Genomic DNA, 19,224 nt, shown 5'->3' with positions numbered 1-19,224 from the left:
GAACACAGATACTTGATACCCAATCGTATGCAGAACTGTAAAAAAATAGTTTTAATACAGTATCAAAATTTACACAAGTGTTGTGTCAAAAGACCAGTGTCCCTCAAATTAGCCCCTGCACATACGTACTGCAGGCACAAGTACATGTTTTACATTTTTTCATACATATATATAGATATATAGGAATACAACAATTGAAGTTTAACTACGCAAACAATATGTGTGGGAGAAAACAACATGTAAAGGCAAGAGACAACTGTTTGGGCTGGGTAATATATAAGAAAGTACGCAAGAGTGCAACGCTTCAAAATGGAAGGCCCGATTCTGCATTTCCAACTCAAGGAGACGGAGCGAACAGGAGTTTTGCCCAAGAAAGCAATGCTGGATCAGAGGCCTTACGTCAAATGGTACCAAGTAAAAATAACAACAGAAACCAATATAATTACTGCTGCAAATTAACACATTTTTTTCTGAAGACAGTTAGTAGATTTACATCATACTCCTATATAACAAAAGATTGTACAGCAACCGAGCTACATTCCACTGCAAATAGCCCACGAACACAGCACGTTGCAAGCTCAGAGAAAACAGAGGTTCTGACTTTGGCTCAAATCTTAGTAACCAAGAACAAACCAGAAATCCAGGAATTGTTGCATTCCTATTTTTTTGTTGTTTTTAATTTTATTAATCTTCTTGATGCTCAGCTATGGTAAAAAGTTAAGCAACAGCATTCAGTCACAAGCCTGTTGCACATTCATACATGAAACTATCATTGCTTTTAGATATACACAAAATACCTATCATTGCAGTTCAATACACACAACTAGGATCATACACATAGATAAAAATAAACTAAGCACATCTAGGGCGCCGTCTGGTCAAATCTCAGGCAATCTGAACAAGAGCTTTCTGCCTCATAATAATGAAAGACATGCTCCGAGTATAATAAAACCTTTTTCTTTGAAAGAATGCTACAGTGGCAAGAAAAGCTTTTTTATAATGCAGTGCAATCTTTTAGATCCCTACAGACTCTCGTTAAATAAACCAGCATGTCTCTAAATTAAACAGTAGAAATTAGTATCCTGACAATTGGAAAATACTTTCCAAAAAAAACCTCTGATGGAAATTCTGATTTGAGACCTGTAATAGCGATACCTAAGTATTCCGTTCATTAAAGGGCTGCAAACATCGTACACGTCTTCAGAAGATGTGCATCAAAGAGAATCGAAAAGAAAGCTATCTTTACTTTCATTTAGAAAGAAATTGTGTTTCACTACAAGTACTGTAGTTATGCTACACTACTGGCTGGTTAGGAGACTTTATGGTCTTTTAGCACCTCCAAAGGCAGGTATTCTACCAAAGCAAAAAAATCATCTGGAAATTGCCTAAGCACCATTAACCAATATTTTACAGACTGAACTGTGAGTTACTAAGAAGTGACTTTCTCAAAACTGTGGAGACCAAAGGCACAGTTTATCAACGTCTTTCCAGTCGGGTGAAAAACCTCTGTTAAATCCAGTGGAAAATTCGCTCAGACTTACTAGAGATTGACTGTTACTAACCAAAATAAAACTTATTTCACGTAACTCCTGCAGAATCCCAATTATCTTTTAGTTAGGATGGAAATACCTCAGTGCTTCTAAATGTGGTGTGTTGAAGTGGCGATGCGGCGGCAGCGTTTCACTAGCCAGTATACCGAAAGAGCAGTAGTAGGGGGACACTGACAACACGGCTCCTCTGAAAGACCTCTGCGCAGAATCTCTACTGGTTTCCAACGAAGTCTCTTGTAGTGCATACAGACACCCTGTCGTCAGCTGGGAAGTCACTGTGGACGCAGTCAGTTCTTTCTCTCTTATCAGCAGTTCAAACTCTTTCTCTTCAGAGAGAGGATTTGCTCGGGGCCTTTTACATAGGTCCTTTATACTGATTTCCTGACAAATGTTGTCTAATTCCAGGGCACGACCCTGCAGCATCTCCAAGTTTCCTCCACACAACCTAAAGGGAGGGATGGAAAGAGATCTCATTACAACCAGTTAAGACGTCCTGGTGTTCATACAGACATGCATCTGGAAACGCCATACGTTCATTAAGCAGACCATGCAGCACACGTAAGGACAGAGGGGAGAGACACACAAAAGGAGAAGAGAACGTTTCTCCAGGGATACAACATTCCTTCTGAACACAGAAAGCACATGCTTCTAGGTAAAAATGATCAAAAACAGAGACAAATGAGCTAGCACGTGCATCACCAGGATATTTTGTGCTTCAGATACAAGACTGAGAACATTTACAGGCCTCAACTGAAACTTTGTTCCAAACTATTTCCCAAACCGCATCTCTGGCAGAACGCGATTCAGAAGCACGAAGCTCAGTCCAGAGGATTCTAAACATTTCTAGTTTGAAAAGCACAGAGCAGTTCTCCCCTTTTTTCAAAGAATTTATTTGTTCTCTTAAAATCAAGCAAGGCATTACAAGTGTGTGTTTTATTTCACTTGTTCTTCCTTGAGATCAGAGGAATCGAGCATGTAGTCACTGTCTGTACGTGCTTGTGTGTTGTGTGGAACCAGAGCAAGATCTACAATTTAGTAGAAGTTAGCATTTTTTTTTTCTTAGTGCAGACTATAGGTTATAAAGGTTTCCTTCCTCATACTCACATCTACTCCCATTCATGATTATGTAACATCCGTGTTACAATTATGGAATTAAAAATGCACAGAAGTTATAAAAAAAAGAATTAGGAAGGTATTTTATAATGATTTATAAAAAGATTGACCGATTGTAAGCAGGAGAATCGGTAGCTTGTGTTGTATCAGGCATCTCTTCCAGGGGCCACTGGAAACAAGAGTGGTGATTACCACCATACTGTATATTGCAATTTAAGATTATTTCTGTTTAATAATAATCAACTAGCAATCAACTAAAGTATAACTGATACTAAACCACTCATTACTCTCTGGAGCAACAGTAATATGACTGTCGAGAAAGGCAAAAACTGTTTTCCATTGTCATTATTTATTATTTGTATTTTAACAGTGCCTAAAGCCCAGGAGTGAACAGAGATTGCATCAGCTGGAACTGAAGAAACACAAAGCAGCTGGATCCCGGGAAGCTGACACCCTGAAAAGACACCACCAGCCCCGGGTCCTACAGCTGATGAGCAAAGGCAGAACAACCCCAAGTTCCTGCTGTTACTCTGTGCAAGAGGTGGGGAAATAATCCAGTTCCTCTGAGCCTTTGCTGAAGAAAACGTGAGTATAAGCATGAAAAACTGGAAGCAATAAGACTACAGTCTTACTACACAGGGCCAAACAAATTAAAGTCCTTTAAAGGGAACTGTCTTTAATACTCATGGGTGGGCAAACCAAACCCTGCAAACTTTCCATATGACCAGAATCTTGCAGCCTGAAATCAGAAGGAAAACGGCTGGAATCATGTTATCATCATAAAAATGTGCACGTGTTTTAGCTATGTCTGCTGTATTGTGAAACACTGTGCCATGGTGAAAGCATGAAAAATGGGTTTGCAGTGAAACCTCCCAAAGCAGCTGTCTATGGCTGAGCCATCAGAAACAGTGGAGGGCTGGATTTGAAGAGACGGGTGTTTCTTGCCAACGTTTGGTTGCTGATGTTAACTTCATATTGTCAAGAAGTAAGACCTCTTGGATAGCTTTTGTGAGAAGGCACATTGTACCTACAATTTCAACATTTTTTCTGGTCAATAAACATTAGACAATATTTACCAAGCAGCTAATGCTGACACAATAATAAACTAAAAGGTGACGCTTCCCAGAGTCCTTTATTTCCAGGTGAACAAATGACCCCTGATTGCTAGGAACGGACAAACGCACACAAGACAACCCTGGAAAGCCAACATCCTCAGCAGAATTGACAAGGTGGGGTCAAAAGGAATACTCATGCCATTTTTATGGGTGGGAAATCGAGAAAATCTTCATCAGCAACCACTTTTGCTTGTGCATACAGGGCAACAGATACCTGGGTCTTGAAGGCATCACAGTAATTTTATTTGCCTCCTTTTCACAAACACGGGATGATGTAGGCTAAATTTCTGCAGCTTCATCACCAAACTCCTTTTGTCCTGGCAGTTGTTTGCACAGTGATGATAGCTGTATGTATCTGTGTGTACATAACGCTGCGTTCTGCGCACATGTGCATTGTATGCGCCTTTTGGATTTGCATATAGGGTTGTTTTCTTCTCAATTCTCTAGTTCAACACTAACTTGTCATAAGAAGCGCTAATGGAATTACTTTGCGTTTACAAGCACTCAAGAGAAAATGTAATACTTAGGCATTCCTGAATGTGTTTTAAATAGTTATGACAGAGTAAAAACCCCAGTACCAAAAAACTTCACTCAAAATTTCAGCAGAAACCTTGACTGAATAACGGACAGCTATCAGGTTCACCATACAGCCGTGGTGATTCATTTCTAGCTTACTTCCAACACACCGGAGTGAAAGGATGGAGAAATCTCCCTGGAAGCCAGGCAGAAACCTGCACCCTAACTGCAGATGACAGCAGCTACATCACCTGCTGGCTGTGGTAGCGTTCAAGGCCCGTGGTACTTCATGTGCAGCATGAAATACGGAGATCTCTGGGCTTCCTGACCCCTCCTGCCCAGCTACCCCACCAGTCCCACACGGCACATCCCATCTTCCCTTTGGCTCCCAGCCCCAGAGAGCGTGCTGCGGGCCTGCGAACAAAACTTACCAGTTGCCTGAGGAAAATCATGAAGAACAAACCTCCAGACTTAATCCAAACATTCCTGTGCTTTGAAATTACCTCCATGCTCACTAATAGGTGATAAACTACCTCTAAACCCGCTGCTACGTATTGCCTCCTTCTCCTAAGACAATGCAAGTACATAAACACAAAGCAAAAACATTCCCAAATATGTTGGTGATGAGGTGGTACCAATACCATATGCACATCCCAAGGAGAGAATTTCCACATCCGTTACCTTGATAAAATATCAACCTGAGCATACAACACCGTAAAGTTCATACGACATGAGCTATACATCCAAATTGCATTTCAGTACCAATTAAGACTATGCACCAAAATTATAGTGCCCAAAGTGAAACTTGTCATCATTCCACTGTTTTCAAAGGCAAAACGATGCCGTGGCAAATGTTTCAAGTAAAACACCCACAGCGCACAAAGCTGCAGCAAAACAGTGAGCTACAAACTGGAAGGAACTGCAATGAGAATGCAAAAGAAAAGAAACATTGTAATTAGTTCATCACACATCCACTGCGCTTTTAACATGGACTAGATGAATACAAGAAAAAGTAAAACCGGAAAGGAAATAACCAACTATTATAAAAGCATAATATGTATCAATAGTCAAACCAGACATAGATCATAGAAGTCAGAAGAAAAGGGAGCATTTCAATGCCAGCGGCAGAGCTGTGAATGGCTGGGGAACAAAGAGACAAGGCAGAATACAAGTATATATTTGGGATTTACAAAAATTGATAATGTCAAATTTAGTATTTGTAGTATTTGTAGTATTTAGCATTGTAGAAGTAGCATTAGTTACGTCATGAGAACTTTTATGGATTACTATTAAATATGTATTACTTAGAAACCACTTTTTTATCCATAAATTGCAACGCAATAGTGTAGGCAAGAAAACACACAGGTGCCATTGTACTGATGGGGAAACTGAGGCTGCCAGACTTCATCATACTTGCCAAATTTTATTCTTATGAAGGATAAATTCAGGCCAGCTGAGTCATGCAGTGCTTTATCCCAGATATATTATCACACATAGATTTTTCTAATCAATACTGACCAACATGTTAAAATTATAGTGTTCCTAATAGAACAGTAATTGCATTACAGAAACAGTAATTGACTTAATTTCCATATAAAATCTTCAAGGGCATATTGTCAGCATTTAAACAAAAAATATTTTGCGTCTTCAGGTGTTTCCAGGCTCAATATGGAATATAAAATTAAACACCTTAAGCTTACACTGCACATTTCTCCAGCCACAGTTTTTTCTGTCTCATTAAGGTACTGGTAAGAGTCATTAACAGCCTGCTGATTTATATTTTCCTGAGCTTCCAAGACAAGGGTATATTTAAAAAAAAAGGGGGGGGGGGGTGGATTTTATTTATTTTACAAAAAAATCTGTTTTGCGGCCACAAATAAGTGCAGGAGTACATTTAAGCTTTCGTGGGTCCTTCCTGAGTATGAGCATACACATATATCTGACCAATTGCATTTAAAGACAGACTGATGACAGTGCTCTGGATTTCAGGGCAGGAGGGATCATTAAATCTTCTTGCCTGACCTCCTGGGTACCAGAGAACACTTACTTTTCTGCAGCAGCTCCTATACTTAGCCTCAGACCTTGTCTTTGATTAAAGCACACCTCACTTTAATTTGTAGGTGGCAAAGTGGAGCTTCCAGTAGGTGATGCTGAAGTCAGAATAGGAAAAACCGATGCAAGTTTCGCAGGTAAGCCTGTGCCCTTGGTTATTGAGGCAGCTGGACTAGGTAACGATCATCATTCCGTAAATATAAACCCTGGTCTGCAAAGCAAGCCTGGGTGGAATACGCGCATCTCCATGCACAAGCACGCGGTTTGGTCCTATACAGCTTGCAAAAAGAAATAAACACATCCTGCCATATGAAATAACTGCTTCTGTATCCCTAGTGATACCACTTGCACGTAGGGAATGATCCCATAACCCCCGGCAGGGTGGGGAAGATCGCCAGGTCCTGGGCACGGGGACACACACAGGGCAATTTCTTCTTTCAGCCACCCTGCGTGACCGATCAGGCCATGGAAGAGCCTCTATCAGACCAGCTCTTCCCTCTCTTTCACCGCTGTCTCCACTGGTGGGAGAATCACAGGTGATTTTTTTTTTTCTTTTTTTTAAAAAACTCTCCTCATAACTCAGGAAAACAGCAGCACTATTTTTAGCAATGATCTCCCTCTGTTTTCTTATGGCTCTGTCCTTTTAAAATACATTCCTCTCTTTAGATTTCTTGCTGTGCAGAAGGGGATTGCACTAGCAATGAGGTTTTGTAACAAAGACTGTTACTTTTTGGCAGGAATTCCAAATTGCCAAATTTGTAAAGAAAAGCAGGCTCCTTACTTTGGCTTGTTCTTCCTCCTGCATCTGATTCCGCTAAGTGATGCAAGCGGGAGCTTTGCATTCCCCAGAAAGGCAGGAGCAAACCCATATGCTTCCCTCTGGGAAACAGCAGGGTCTCCTCCTTGGCTGGGGATGGGGAAGGTTGGGCAGTCTGTTTAGCTGACAGCTCACTTTCCTCATTTCGAATATGACAGTATCATTTATATCTATTTCTGCCTGCTGCAATACCTCCTAGCAAACTAAAAGCTGAGCTTTCACATCATATTGAACTAAATTCCGTGTATTTCTTATCAATCCATTTCAGCTATCGGCCATTGTTCAAATATTTCACTTACACCAACCAGCTAAAAAGCACGGCGTTAAATGTCCCATTCAGGGAAGTGTCTTTGCCAATGGGTATTTTAAGAGAACTACAAAAAGCTTTTTTCGATAATTACGCATGATCTCTTGACAAATTTACTCAGCATAGCTTTATTTTCTTGGCAACAGCAGGTGAAATATCTGGAAGGTGCGCAGAGGACCTTGAGCCCTGCTGAACCAGGCACTGCTCAGGAGCCGGGAACGGTGGGTCATCGTACCTCTCCTGTACGAGGGCGAGACCAGCGCGCTCACGGGCACAGTGCTGCCGATGGGGACGTGGTCAGGGTGGTCATTAGAGAAGGGACCTGAAACTGTGTGCCCGTGGAGAGGGGCTCAAGCATTCTGCTGCTGCTTCTGCCGTTCGGAAGTCAGAAAAACAGGCGAGGTGGCTGCGGTGAAGCCCTGCGCCTGGGTTTTATGTTACAGGAAGGGATGTGATTGCTGTAAATTTGTGCACAGTTCACTTGCATAAACCTATTTCCTCAGGCTTCATGGAAGAGAAGTCAATGTCACCCAGCCATGCGGAAGACAATCACCCTGCGCGTAAACGCAGATATCCAGGCAAGTCAACAGCACTACTGAGCTCTTACTGTGCATCTCCACAAAGCTCAAAAACAGAGCAAATGTCTACAAAAGTCCCTTCCAGTTCTCCCCTGAAGGAGTGCAACCCTACCCACTCCAAGTAACCAGTAGGTCCCTGCACCATCTCTGTAGGTGGGGAATAAACACCCACTTAGCCGAATGAATATTAAAGCAGTTTAGCTAATGAGTGAAGTAGAGGAGAGAAGACGTGCACTAAGCACCAGAAAACAGTCATGTCAGAGCCGGCGTTAGGAGGCAGGAATACAGGGTCCCTGCTCCCTGCTCAGCTCACCATTGGTTTTGAATCCTCTCCACCACACAGCTGGTGCCCATGCTGCAGTGGGACTCAGCCACTTGTTGATTCAGCTCACCTGATAAACTATTGCATCTTGTAACAGCTTTCTAAGTTTCATTAACTGCAACAGTTTGACTGTTGACATAGGTAAGAACTGGCAAATTTGCCCCTCTGATTGCTTGTGTCAATTGCTGTTTATCAATGCAACACAGGTCTTTGCAATCCAACCCTGACTTCAGAGTAAATCACATCTGCTCTCAAAGCAGTGTCAACACTGACCTTGGGATCATGATGCATGGTCTTCAGCCCAAAGTTCTGCTATTTTTATTGTGAATATGTCATGTGCATTGGCTTTATTTTTGCATTAAGGTATTTCTCTCTGCATGGGTTACAGGAATCCATTATATTCCACTGGAGAACAAATATGTATCCTAGATGAAGTAGAAAGACTTCCTTATTTAGAAAAACACCGCTTTCAGCTTCAAAGAAAACCTGTGCAAGTGTAAGTAACTTGGAGAGCAGCCGCGGCTGGCATCACCCCCATCGTAAGGGCCGGATCTCTGCCCCGAGAAACACACAGTCCACAGATGCAATGAGTGACAAACAGAAAAACAATCCCGCCCACAACAGTAACATCCCAGTGGTGTCCACAGGAATGTTGCCAGGACAATACGACACGTGTTGAGTAACAGACATGACGTTTTGCATGGACTGTACCGGAGGAGCGTTACCTTCAGAGCATTTACCACTGAGTCAGACTGCTGAGAGGCTGAGCCATGTCCACTGACGCTAGCTGGCTCGTTTGCAGAGCAGTAACTCCCCTCCGCCCCTCCTGGCATCCTAATGGGATCCTTCACAAAAAATTAAAAACTATTTAATAAAGAAACGGGTTGGTAACTAATTAAAACAGATGTCAATTTTTTAAAAAAAAAGCTGAGAAGCACTGAAGGCATGTTTCACTCCAAAGTCGCCCCCTCTTTCTGTGCCACAGTAACCGAGATCCACGTGAGGTAGCTCAAGCGCTACCGTTGAGTGTCATCCAAACACTCTGGCCCTCAAGGGTGTCTATCTGGAAAATCAGGACATAGTAATAAAATTTCTTATGTATGTACCTTGCCTCACAAAAGCGCTGCGAGGTTCAGAGAGATGATTTCAACTCCAGAGGAACGTCTGGCAAATTTCTAATTTTATCCCAATAATTCTGGAGGTTGTTTCTTCAACAAAACTCACGTTTTTAAAAGTTGCCGCAAGGTTTGCAACGCAAGCTCAGATGCAGCTGACCAGGGAAGAAGCCAGGAGCTCCGGGCTACCAGCTCACTCCTTCCCTGCCTCTGGCTGCTCCGGTGCAAGGGCACGTCCCCCCGCTTGCCTGCGAGATGTCAGTTTATACCCAACAGGGACAACCTGGGGGGCTTTTTCCTCCCAGTGAACACCTGGAAGGGGTCTTCAGGACACTGCCAAACAAATGCAAGCTACCTAAACTCTTACAGCTCAGTCACCTCAAACTTTGCAGGATGTAAAGCATCTCCTGGAGCAACTGCAGTGCCGTGGTAACCTGAGCAAGCAGCCTGCTTGGGAGGAGTGCTAAAAATACCCCGGCTGCATTCGTGGACAGCAATGTGATAGCTGCAGCGCCAGGAACGGCACAAGTAAACGCTTCCGAGGTGCTTTCCACCTGCCCTGCTCTTCACTGTCGTTCCTCATGCAGAATTTTGTTTAAAAAAAAATGAGAAATATAAAGAAAAACATTTCAAGGATTGAGATGAAAAGTTCCTTTCTTACAGAGTAAGAAACACTGTAGGAAACATTAAGAAACAATGTAGCAGTAATTCCTGCTAGATTGTGTGGGAAATGCATTGCTGAAGGAAAAATAATGACAGTGGAAAGAGCCTCTGATCAGAATCAGTGCCCCGATGTGCCGTAATTTACCCCGCTGAGCGAGCACATAGCACATGGCAGTCTTTTTGGGGGCGTCTATAATCTAAACAATAGGAAAGATGAAGGTGGGTGTGGGAGGAAAAGGGCACAGAGGGATGACATGAGGCTGCACTTCACAGACCTGGTCTGCCCGAAACCATTTAATTGAGAAGTACCCCAGTGCACAGCAAGTTTATACGCCGTGCATGACTCTGTCAGGATATGCCCAGGATATGTCAGGATATTCGTAACCAGCGCTGCACAGCTCACAGCAGGGCCCAAGGGGCACATCACAGCGAGAACCCTCGCGACTACCGAACACGTTAGACTTGAGCCCAGCAATCGCCTGCAGGACTGAACCTCACATATTAAAAAAAACCCCTAAAAACAACAACAAAAAAAGAGAATGCTGCGTACGCTAAGCCCACGGAAAAGGTACCTTGAGCCTGAATATGAAACCCCGCTTGGTACACGAGCTCGCCTCCCAGCGCCGCCCTCCTGCCAAGCAATGGATGCAGTGTAAACCGCAATAGCAGGCACTAATGGGTCTCATAACCAGGCTGACAATACCGGCGCGCACTTAGGGCAGCGCGCGGTGTATCATCCTGCAATTCTCCGCAGCAATGACTATTATCAATTTGCTGTGATGTATGGAGGGAGGTTTAGGACTTATTTTTCTCTGAGAAGGATTTATAGATCTTTCTGTGACTGGGCAGACTTAATGCTATACTTTGGGAAAGGAAATGAAAGAGGAAGGAAAAGGGGTAATAAAGCAGATTGGAGCAATTCTGGTTTAGGATAAATTCCCTCAGTCAGCTTTGGTTTTTTTTATAAGTCAAAGTATCCTGTTTCTTTACTGACTCCAGCACCAGCAAAGATTTTGGTCAGTTTTGAATGGTAAAATATAAATATCGCTATTAAAAGGCTGGGAAAATTAGTACAGATTGTAAATCTAAAGCCTCCTGAATATGAGAAAATTAAAAAAAATAAAAAAGTCCTGCAAATTGTGCTGCTGTCAGAGTTCAGGCCTTCCTCCAGGCAGCTGTCCTCCACAGCCACTTCTGTGCCATATGCAGCACGTTTTTGTCTCCCTTCACAAGAATGAGAAACTTGTGAACACGCTGCTTTAAGCAAACAGCGTTCTCAACGCATGTTGGTAGGAGATTGAAAATCACTATTTCCCCTGTGGACATTCTTCTCCCTCCTCCCTCTCTCCTTGGTAAGAGACATAAGCTTTTCTTAAAAAATAAGGCAGGTTTTGCAGCCCTGAAGCCCCATCCTCCAGCTCCGGGACTTCTCATCTCAGGTGAGGCCACTCTACAGAGGCAGTACAGCCTCTGCCTTCTTTGGAGGAAGCTCATTCCAGCAGATGATGGGGATGGGACCAGCCTGAACGTGGGTCTCCTGTTCCTCGGCAAGTCCTGCGAGCCTGAAGAGACTTCAGCACTACCGACTGCATTATGAGTTTCTGAGGCAGTGAAGCAAAACAAGAGGAAAAGGCACTTTGCCAAAGTGGCAGTGTCTGAAAACAAGGTGCCTTAGGAGACTAGAAAAGCGTGCTTTTCAGACCTATCATCACAGCTGCTGCTTGCCCACGTTTAACCTTCCACCAAAACTCGACCTGAGTTGCCTTGCACTCCATCCCTTCTCTGCCACTGCCCAACGCAGATGACAACTGGATCCTGAGCAGAACCTTGAGGACAGGAGGAGAAATCCTGTTCCCTTCCTCCTCTTCTCTAGCTCCACACACAGCACTTGCATTCAGCTACTCAAAGTAGAATTCCCATGTGTCCACATGTTTTGGACAGATCTTTTAATTTATTATCCAGTAACAAAGTTGCAGAAGTGGAACTAAATCACACAGAAGGGATGAAGTTGTGGCTCTGTAGTGCTGAAATCTGTATCGACTTTGAAAATCTTCAGGCTTGAGAGGTGGGCCTGCGCGAACCTCATGAAGTTCAACAAGGCCAAGTGCAAGGTCCTGCACATGGGTCGGGGCAATTCCAAGCACAAATACAGGCTGAGTGGAGAATGGATTGAGAACAGCCCTGAGGAGAAGGACTTGGGGGTGTTGGTTGGTGAGAAGCTCAACATGACCCGGCAATGTGTGCTCGCAGCCCAGAAAGCCAACCATATCCTGGGCTGCATCGAAAGCAGCGTGGCCAGCAGGTTGAGGGAGGGGATTCTGCCCCTCTGCTCTGCTCTCATGAGTCCCCACCTGGAGCACTGCGTCCAGCTCTGGGGCCCCCAACACGAGAAGGACACGGACCTGTTGGAGCGGGTCCAGAGGAGGCCACGAAGATGATCTGAGGGCTGGAGCACCTCTCCTACGAGGACAGGCTGAGAGAGTTGGGGCTGTTCAGCCTGGGGAAGAGAAGGCTGCGGAGAGACCTTATAGCAGCCTTCCAGTACCCAAAGGGGGCCTACAAGAAAACTGGAGAGGGACTTTTTACAAGGGCATGTAGTGACAGGATGAGGGGTAATGGCTTTAAACTGAAAGGGGGCAGATTTACATTGGATATAAGGAAGAAATTCTTCACTGTGAGGGTGGTGAGGCACTGGAACAGGTTGCCCAGAGAAGTTGTGGGTGCCCCATCCCTGGAAGTGTTCAAGGCCAGGTTGGATGGGGCTTTGAGCAACCTGGTCTAGCGGAAGGTGTCCCTGCCTATGGCAGGGGGTTGGAACTAGATGGTCTTTAAAGGTCCTCTCCAACCCAAACCATTCTATGATTCTATGATCTTGAGTAATTTTGAATAAACAGTGCTGCACAATGTTGATGTCCAAGAAAGAATTGGTTTTTTTGCTCATCCTACGCTGCTAACCTTCCCTACTGCCCCCGTCCAGCCCTTGTACCCAAGGTAAAGCCTGGTTTGCATGTTGCCTCCTCTGAGTCTAATGTGTACTGTGTGCAGATTGTACTGCTGCAGAAAGCAGTGTCTGAAGCAAGTAAAACCGACATAATATCTCCTGTACATTTTGCCACAAAGATGATAGAGGGAACTGCAATCACTAAACGTGCAGATCCATTTTCTGTTGCAAGTAAATCTACAAAATATCTAATGCCAACATGCGACTCCAGTGAATAGAAAGCACAGGAAATCTGACTCAACCCCATAATATCACATAACAAAAAAAAAAAAAATCAGATGAATGGAAATTTAGCATCTCCCTCACATTGACTGCAAAATGTTAAGGATACTCAGGCTGTTATCCCATAGCGCCCGAGGCAAACCCTGCACTGTACTCTGGTCACGGTCAGAATAAAGACCCCTGTGTAGAACAGGATGCTCTTTGATGGAGAGAGCTAATCATGAGCCTTTCTACTTGAGCCAGGAGAAAACATCATTTTTTCAATCCATACTGTTGATAAGGACAGTCATGAATGAAAACCACTGTAGTGCAAAGCACACTATGTAGCTCGAGTCAGTGGCAGTTTATCTGCCAGCCCCTCTGGAGGAAGTGTGCTGCTTGCTGCCTGACTCGCAGCCTCCCCACGGCACGCAGGGATAGCCGAGGAGGAAAAAATGAGTCCATCTCTGCCCCAAGGACACTTGCAGTCACCTCACCAAAGCTTCTGAGAGAACATGATTTGCCTGTTCACTGGGCACTGCTCTGTTCACTCACCATCAGAGACCTACCTCAGCAAACGCACAAGACCTCCTTCTCCAACTGCCTTTTATCCCGGGGCAAGTGGTTTACTGGGAAGCGTATCCTTCCTGCTGGGTAACTGCCATGCCAGTTCAATCACTACCTGATTTTCAAAGCTTTTTTCTGATTTCCCCAGCCCTAAATTTCCCCGTTAGCTCAAAAGAAAACACAGGCAGCGTTTGTCAGCTTGTTTCAAACAGGCAGGAGAAAGGAAAAACAGAAGGCAAGAAGCTGCAGTCTGCTGCTCTGCTGGATTAATAATGCACTAAACAAAGCGGCAACAATTTTTTTAGGGAACATTCCTGTCAATTAAAATACACAATTTTAAAAAGCTGCAGTTATTCTCCGTAATTCCTGTTCTCAAAGACTTCAGTAGAAACCTCTACTTCTGCATATTGCTCCCGAAATCCACATACCCTCCTAGCATATTTGAAGCATACTCAGATTTCCAAGTGGCCAAAACCACTGCTGGCTACACATGTCTAGAAACAACCATTTTCAGCAGGCCCTTCATAAACCTCTTTTGCTAATGAACCTGTAAGAGAAAAAGGCTCTGGGCTGTAGCACCTCCAAATCTTGGAGGCCCCACATATAAAGACCACCACTATTTTAAATCTGGAAGATTCAGTGGACTCTACTAGAAAATCCTGAGTACAAAGTAATTCCAGACTTTTCAAAATTACTCTGGAAAAATAATAATCTGCCCTTCTCTCTGAACTGCAACTCTTTTTGTACACTAGTTTTTTCTTGAATTTGTATCTTTGTAACATCAAGCCCATAAGCTCTTGCCACCCAGCCTGCCCATGCCAACCAAGATGGAAGCGCTACGCGCAGGGCACCCCGAGACAAAGACTCTGGCCAGAACCTCAGCTGTTGTAAACTGAGGTCGCTCCATTAATGACCTATTAATTTAAACTGAGGATGAGAGCACATGAAAGAACAGGGTGGGTGGGTGGATGCTGTTGATCTACTTGCAGCAAATATTTGATGACATGATTAGGTAACATGGGTTTGTTCAATCAGTTTTAATTACATTTTGGTTGAAGGATTCCCTATTCTTCTGCACGCTAGGGAAGGGAGGAGACAATCGTTATCGGACTGTGAGTGACACAGATTTTAGAAAAAGAAAAAAAATACTAACCAAACAGTTCCCATCTTCTAATTAGATTTATAACTCAAACCATGCCATGCAGAGGGAAAAGACACAGATCTCAGCAAAAAGGTTTTTGAAACATTTGGAAATGGGTTGAAATAAAATGTGATAATCTAACGGAAGGGGGAAGAAAGAGGGAAATGGAAGGTGTTGGAAGTGTTTAAAAATATAGGGTGTGCCTAAGGGTCACACCTGCCACTTCACACTTAAACCTACCAGGAGTGGAAAAGGCTAGCAAGGATGCAAAACCCCAAAAAAGTGCCTGAAGTAAGAGTGGAATTGAAAGAGAAACAACAAAAAGAGATGGAAAAGGACCAAACGACTTGTAAAGCAAAGAATGAGGAAATGGAGGCAGAAAAGCCCTCATGAGAGGGAGCAGCTCCGGTTCAGCCCTGCTCTGCTCCACACCTGCCTCATGGCTTTGGTGCTGCAATGCTCTGGAAGTGGGGAGCCCATCTCCCTGCATCCAGCCTCCGGCCCCGCTGGCCCATGCACTTTGTTCGCTCAGAAAGCGGCGTCCTGGCAGTATTTCCCTTCCCCTTCATTAAAAGGTAAAGCTAAATTACAAGGACAAGAGTTAGAAGGGGGAAATGTCTGACAATTCTCCATCTCTGCCTCTTGCTCCCTCCTCCCATGAAACAAATAAAAACCAAAGCAATTTAAATTGGGTGGCTTGCCAAGCATATCTTTTGCAAATGCATTCACTGTCGTTATATGACAGATACCCACATTTCCATAGCGTTTCAGCTACGCTTATCAGCCCTGAAAAAAATACCCCTATGAAAATTCAGGGATATCTTCAGTTAATTGACATGTGCGTGCCAGATCCTGATCTCGCTTCCCGCAGCATAAGGCACGGATAGCAGTTACGCACCACATCAAGCCTGGGAGGACACTCCTGTTTTCAGTTAGCTGAAGTTACTCGCTGGCGTAACAGACCTGTCACAGCCCAGGAAGCTGCAACTGGGGTCTGAATCCATTGTTTGGTCCCTACACGTTTTCTTAATTATTGCTGAGTATCCTCATTACAATATGCACAGACACTATGTTCTGGCTAGAGCACCGACCATACTATCATGGGGGTTTTTAATTTTTTTTTAATGTCAGTGGCAAAACTCAATCCACAGTGATGCTGTAGTTTCACGTACTTTTTGAGGCAGCAGAAGGCAGCGGCACTGCCAGAGCCCGTGTGCTGCAGAGAGCTTTCCTGCCCCAGCCCCACCGGGGAACTACTCTGGCCTGAAATCCATCCAGCAAAACAGAAATGTTCTCGCTCAAATCCTTTCGCCTCTACGCACTGCTGTCACGCACCCTTACTTACAGGAGCATTTGAGAAGCACCAGCACAAGCGGCACACCCCTTGTCTCGGGCCCAGCCGGCACTGTTTGGCATTCTCAACAGAAGACCCAGCTGCATACCATAAATCTTGGAAAGTATCTGCTTTCTTGCACAAAAAAAACCTATTTGTGGCCAGAAACTGAAAGGGTCTGGATCATATCTTGTTACATGCTATCTGAGAGAAGGAAAAAAAGAACAGCGAAAAAAAGAACAGCTAATTACAGCTCTCACCAACACAGCAAACCTACAACCTGTCTATGGCTTCTCATAACTCTTAAACCCACTACTATGCTATAAACCACCACCAGAACAACCGTGCCGCACAGGAAGACACTAACAGGCTTAAGTGAATATGCGCATTTTTATACCTTTTCTATTACCTGATCAAACTAAAGTATTGACTCAGTGGTGGTAGTGCATTTCCCCTGACAAAGAAGCCCTTCAGTACAGCAGAGTGAACTAAAACTCAGATTCCATTTGAACAGTGATGGCAGCACTTAAAACCATTTTCTCTGGAAACTTCCTCACCACTAAATATTAATAAAAGCTTTACATTAGAGATCTGTGGGGTTTTGAAAAGAAAACTAATATGTATGGAGGGAGACAAGCAAAGCAAAAGAAATTGGAAAAGAACCACACCTAAGTGGTAGTTGAAAGGAGTGATTTATCTGAAGAGGGTTCCAACAAATGTGCCGGTGCATTTTTATGAGTGACACATAAGCAGAAAAGGCGAAAAGAAAGGTTATTGAAAGCAGAGAGGAAAAAAGAAGAAAAGCGTGGCAGGAGGAGAGAAAAAGGCCTCAGAAAGCAAGGCAAGGACTCTCCAGTAAAGACCTAGCAAAGGTGTCACACTCACGAGTGCGAGTCGTCACCTCTCATACCAAGTGCAGTCCTGCAACTCCCCAGCCCTCCCAGTGCTCCAGTACGCCATCGATGAGGTGCTAGGCAAAAGGCACTCGACTGCTGAAGCACTGGTGAAATTTTGAGGCACCACACTGCACCTGAACAAGAGCTGTGCCAAAAACATTCATCAGTTGTGGAGCTCATCGTGTATTTTCAGCCGATTTGTCAAAGCACTCAGTTTGGCTTAACGTCCAACAAACTCCCATTCCTCCCATTAAATGGGCTCGAACCAGTGCCAGGAGCTCGTGCATTTCCATCCCACATCCTTGTCTTTGTGATGGGGCCTGATCACCGCTGATAGCATGGTCAGGGTGTTGCACACAGGAACTACCACCCCCAAAACGAACTCATGCAAATGTAATGCCAAGGTGATCGAATGCAAAGTCGGAATAAGTTGGTGTCTACATTTCCTTCCTCTCCCCAAAGCAACGACTTTCTTCAGGAGGAAAGGTGAGTGAGACATGCCAGGAAACGTGAACCCTTGTCAGTCATTATTTCTTAAAATAAAGTATCCAGAAATATTAGGAGATTTTTCAGAACTTTACTACAGATCCTTGTGCCAACAAAACAAACATAAGACAAACTCTGACCTGTGTATTTAAAAACAAAAAGCAGTTTGCAGGCTTGCTCACCTAGTTCTTCCCCTTCAAAACCCCACAATCAGCATATTTCGTTACAATTACTTTTGCAACAGCTATGGGCTTAGGTGCTACTTTCACAAGCACTATTTTCTGGTTTTGGCAGCCCATTTAAGATCCTCTCAATGAACTCAACGCCCACAATGTGGGTGCTCCAGTCTTTGGCAAGATCTGGTAATGCATTTCATGGGACTCCACCTGAGCACCTCAAACCCCAGACAAATAAAACATATGGCCACTTCTAAAGATTTTGCCCACAAAGAATGTTGTGCAGAATTTATCCCCCAGTATTGTTCCAGACCCAAGACAAACCACAACAGTGTTTTTCAGGCAGGTTTATTAACATTTGCCCTGAACACTGTTCTTGACAAGAAAATAATATTCTTTATCACCAAAGATCAACCTTTGTCTTTCCTATTGAAGACCGTATACGTGTTAATGGACGGACATTTAACCATTCTTGCCGTCCTCCTTTTGCAGATCAACAAATTAGGGTACAGAGCAGTTACATAAATTGCTCAAGGTCACTTAGCAAGTCAAGAGCTAAACAAGAGCTAGAGAGGCCCTTCCAACTGTCATATTGTAGGTGAGGAAAAAACCACCACACTTTACTTAAAATCTGCCTTAAGAAAGGAAGTTGTTAACCCGGGGCTGAGATCTTCTAGCTCATCTTGGCTTATACAAATGAATAAATCGGAGCCAGTGGATTTTACTTCTTACTACATTTCACTGCTATCTTGGCTTTTACATTCAAATAACAGTACTGTGTTCAATAAAAAGCATTTTTCTTCTTCAGACCAATGTCTTCATTTAAACTAGTGTTTGTTTTAAACAAAATGCAACTTCTTCTTTCTTCCTGTGGGCAACTTCATTTGGAGACTTTATGGATTTTCCTAAGGATTACTTAACGAAATATAATAGAAATATGGGCTGGTCTGTATGTGTATATATCAAAAAAATACAAATGTCTGATTCATTCTTAATGACCTTCAGAATTTTTCACTCTTAAAAACATATTGGGAAAACTTTCAACTTCATGTTTGCTTATTTATTCAATTTAATTTCAGTCTTGCATGTATGTATCAAATATACTCCTCAAAATAGTAAAAATAATATAACCCAATTATTATTACTGAAAACATTTGTATTTTTAAAGCAAAATATTTTGGTTCACTATAAAAAGTACTTGATATTTTAATAACAAGAAGCTCTTGGAATAAAACCAGAATGCAAAGGGTCAGTTCACTGTGATTTTCAACCCTT

At 43.4% G+C, this 19,224-nt stretch overlaps 1 protein-coding gene across 1 annotated transcript in view; it reads right to left on the bottom strand.

Annotated features, from left to right (window-relative positions):
* Positions 1-1,905: 1,905 nt before the first annotated feature.
* The window catches only part of CCDC85A (coiled-coil domain containing 85A), an 83,018-nt gene continuing 65,699 nt past the window's right edge, over positions 1,906-19,224 (bottom strand). The window contains exons 4-5 of the mRNA XM_075708057.1: positions 9,096-9,215; positions 1,906-1,995 (exon numbers count right to left, since the gene is read on the bottom strand). Coding sequence (XP_075564172.1) covers positions 1,906-1,995; positions 9,096-9,215 — 210 coding nt within the window. The remainder of the gene's footprint in view (positions 1,996-9,095; positions 9,216-19,224) is intronic.

Source organism: Pelecanus crispus, chromosome 3, assembly GCF_030463565.1.
Source record: "Pelecanus crispus isolate bPelCri1 chromosome 3, bPelCri1.pri, whole genome shotgun sequence".
NCBI lineage: Eukaryota > Metazoa > Chordata > Aves > Pelecaniformes > Pelecanidae > Pelecanus > Pelecanus crispus.
The sequence above is the reverse complement of the archived record's forward strand: the minus strand, read 5'-3'. Positions and strand labels throughout refer to the sequence as shown.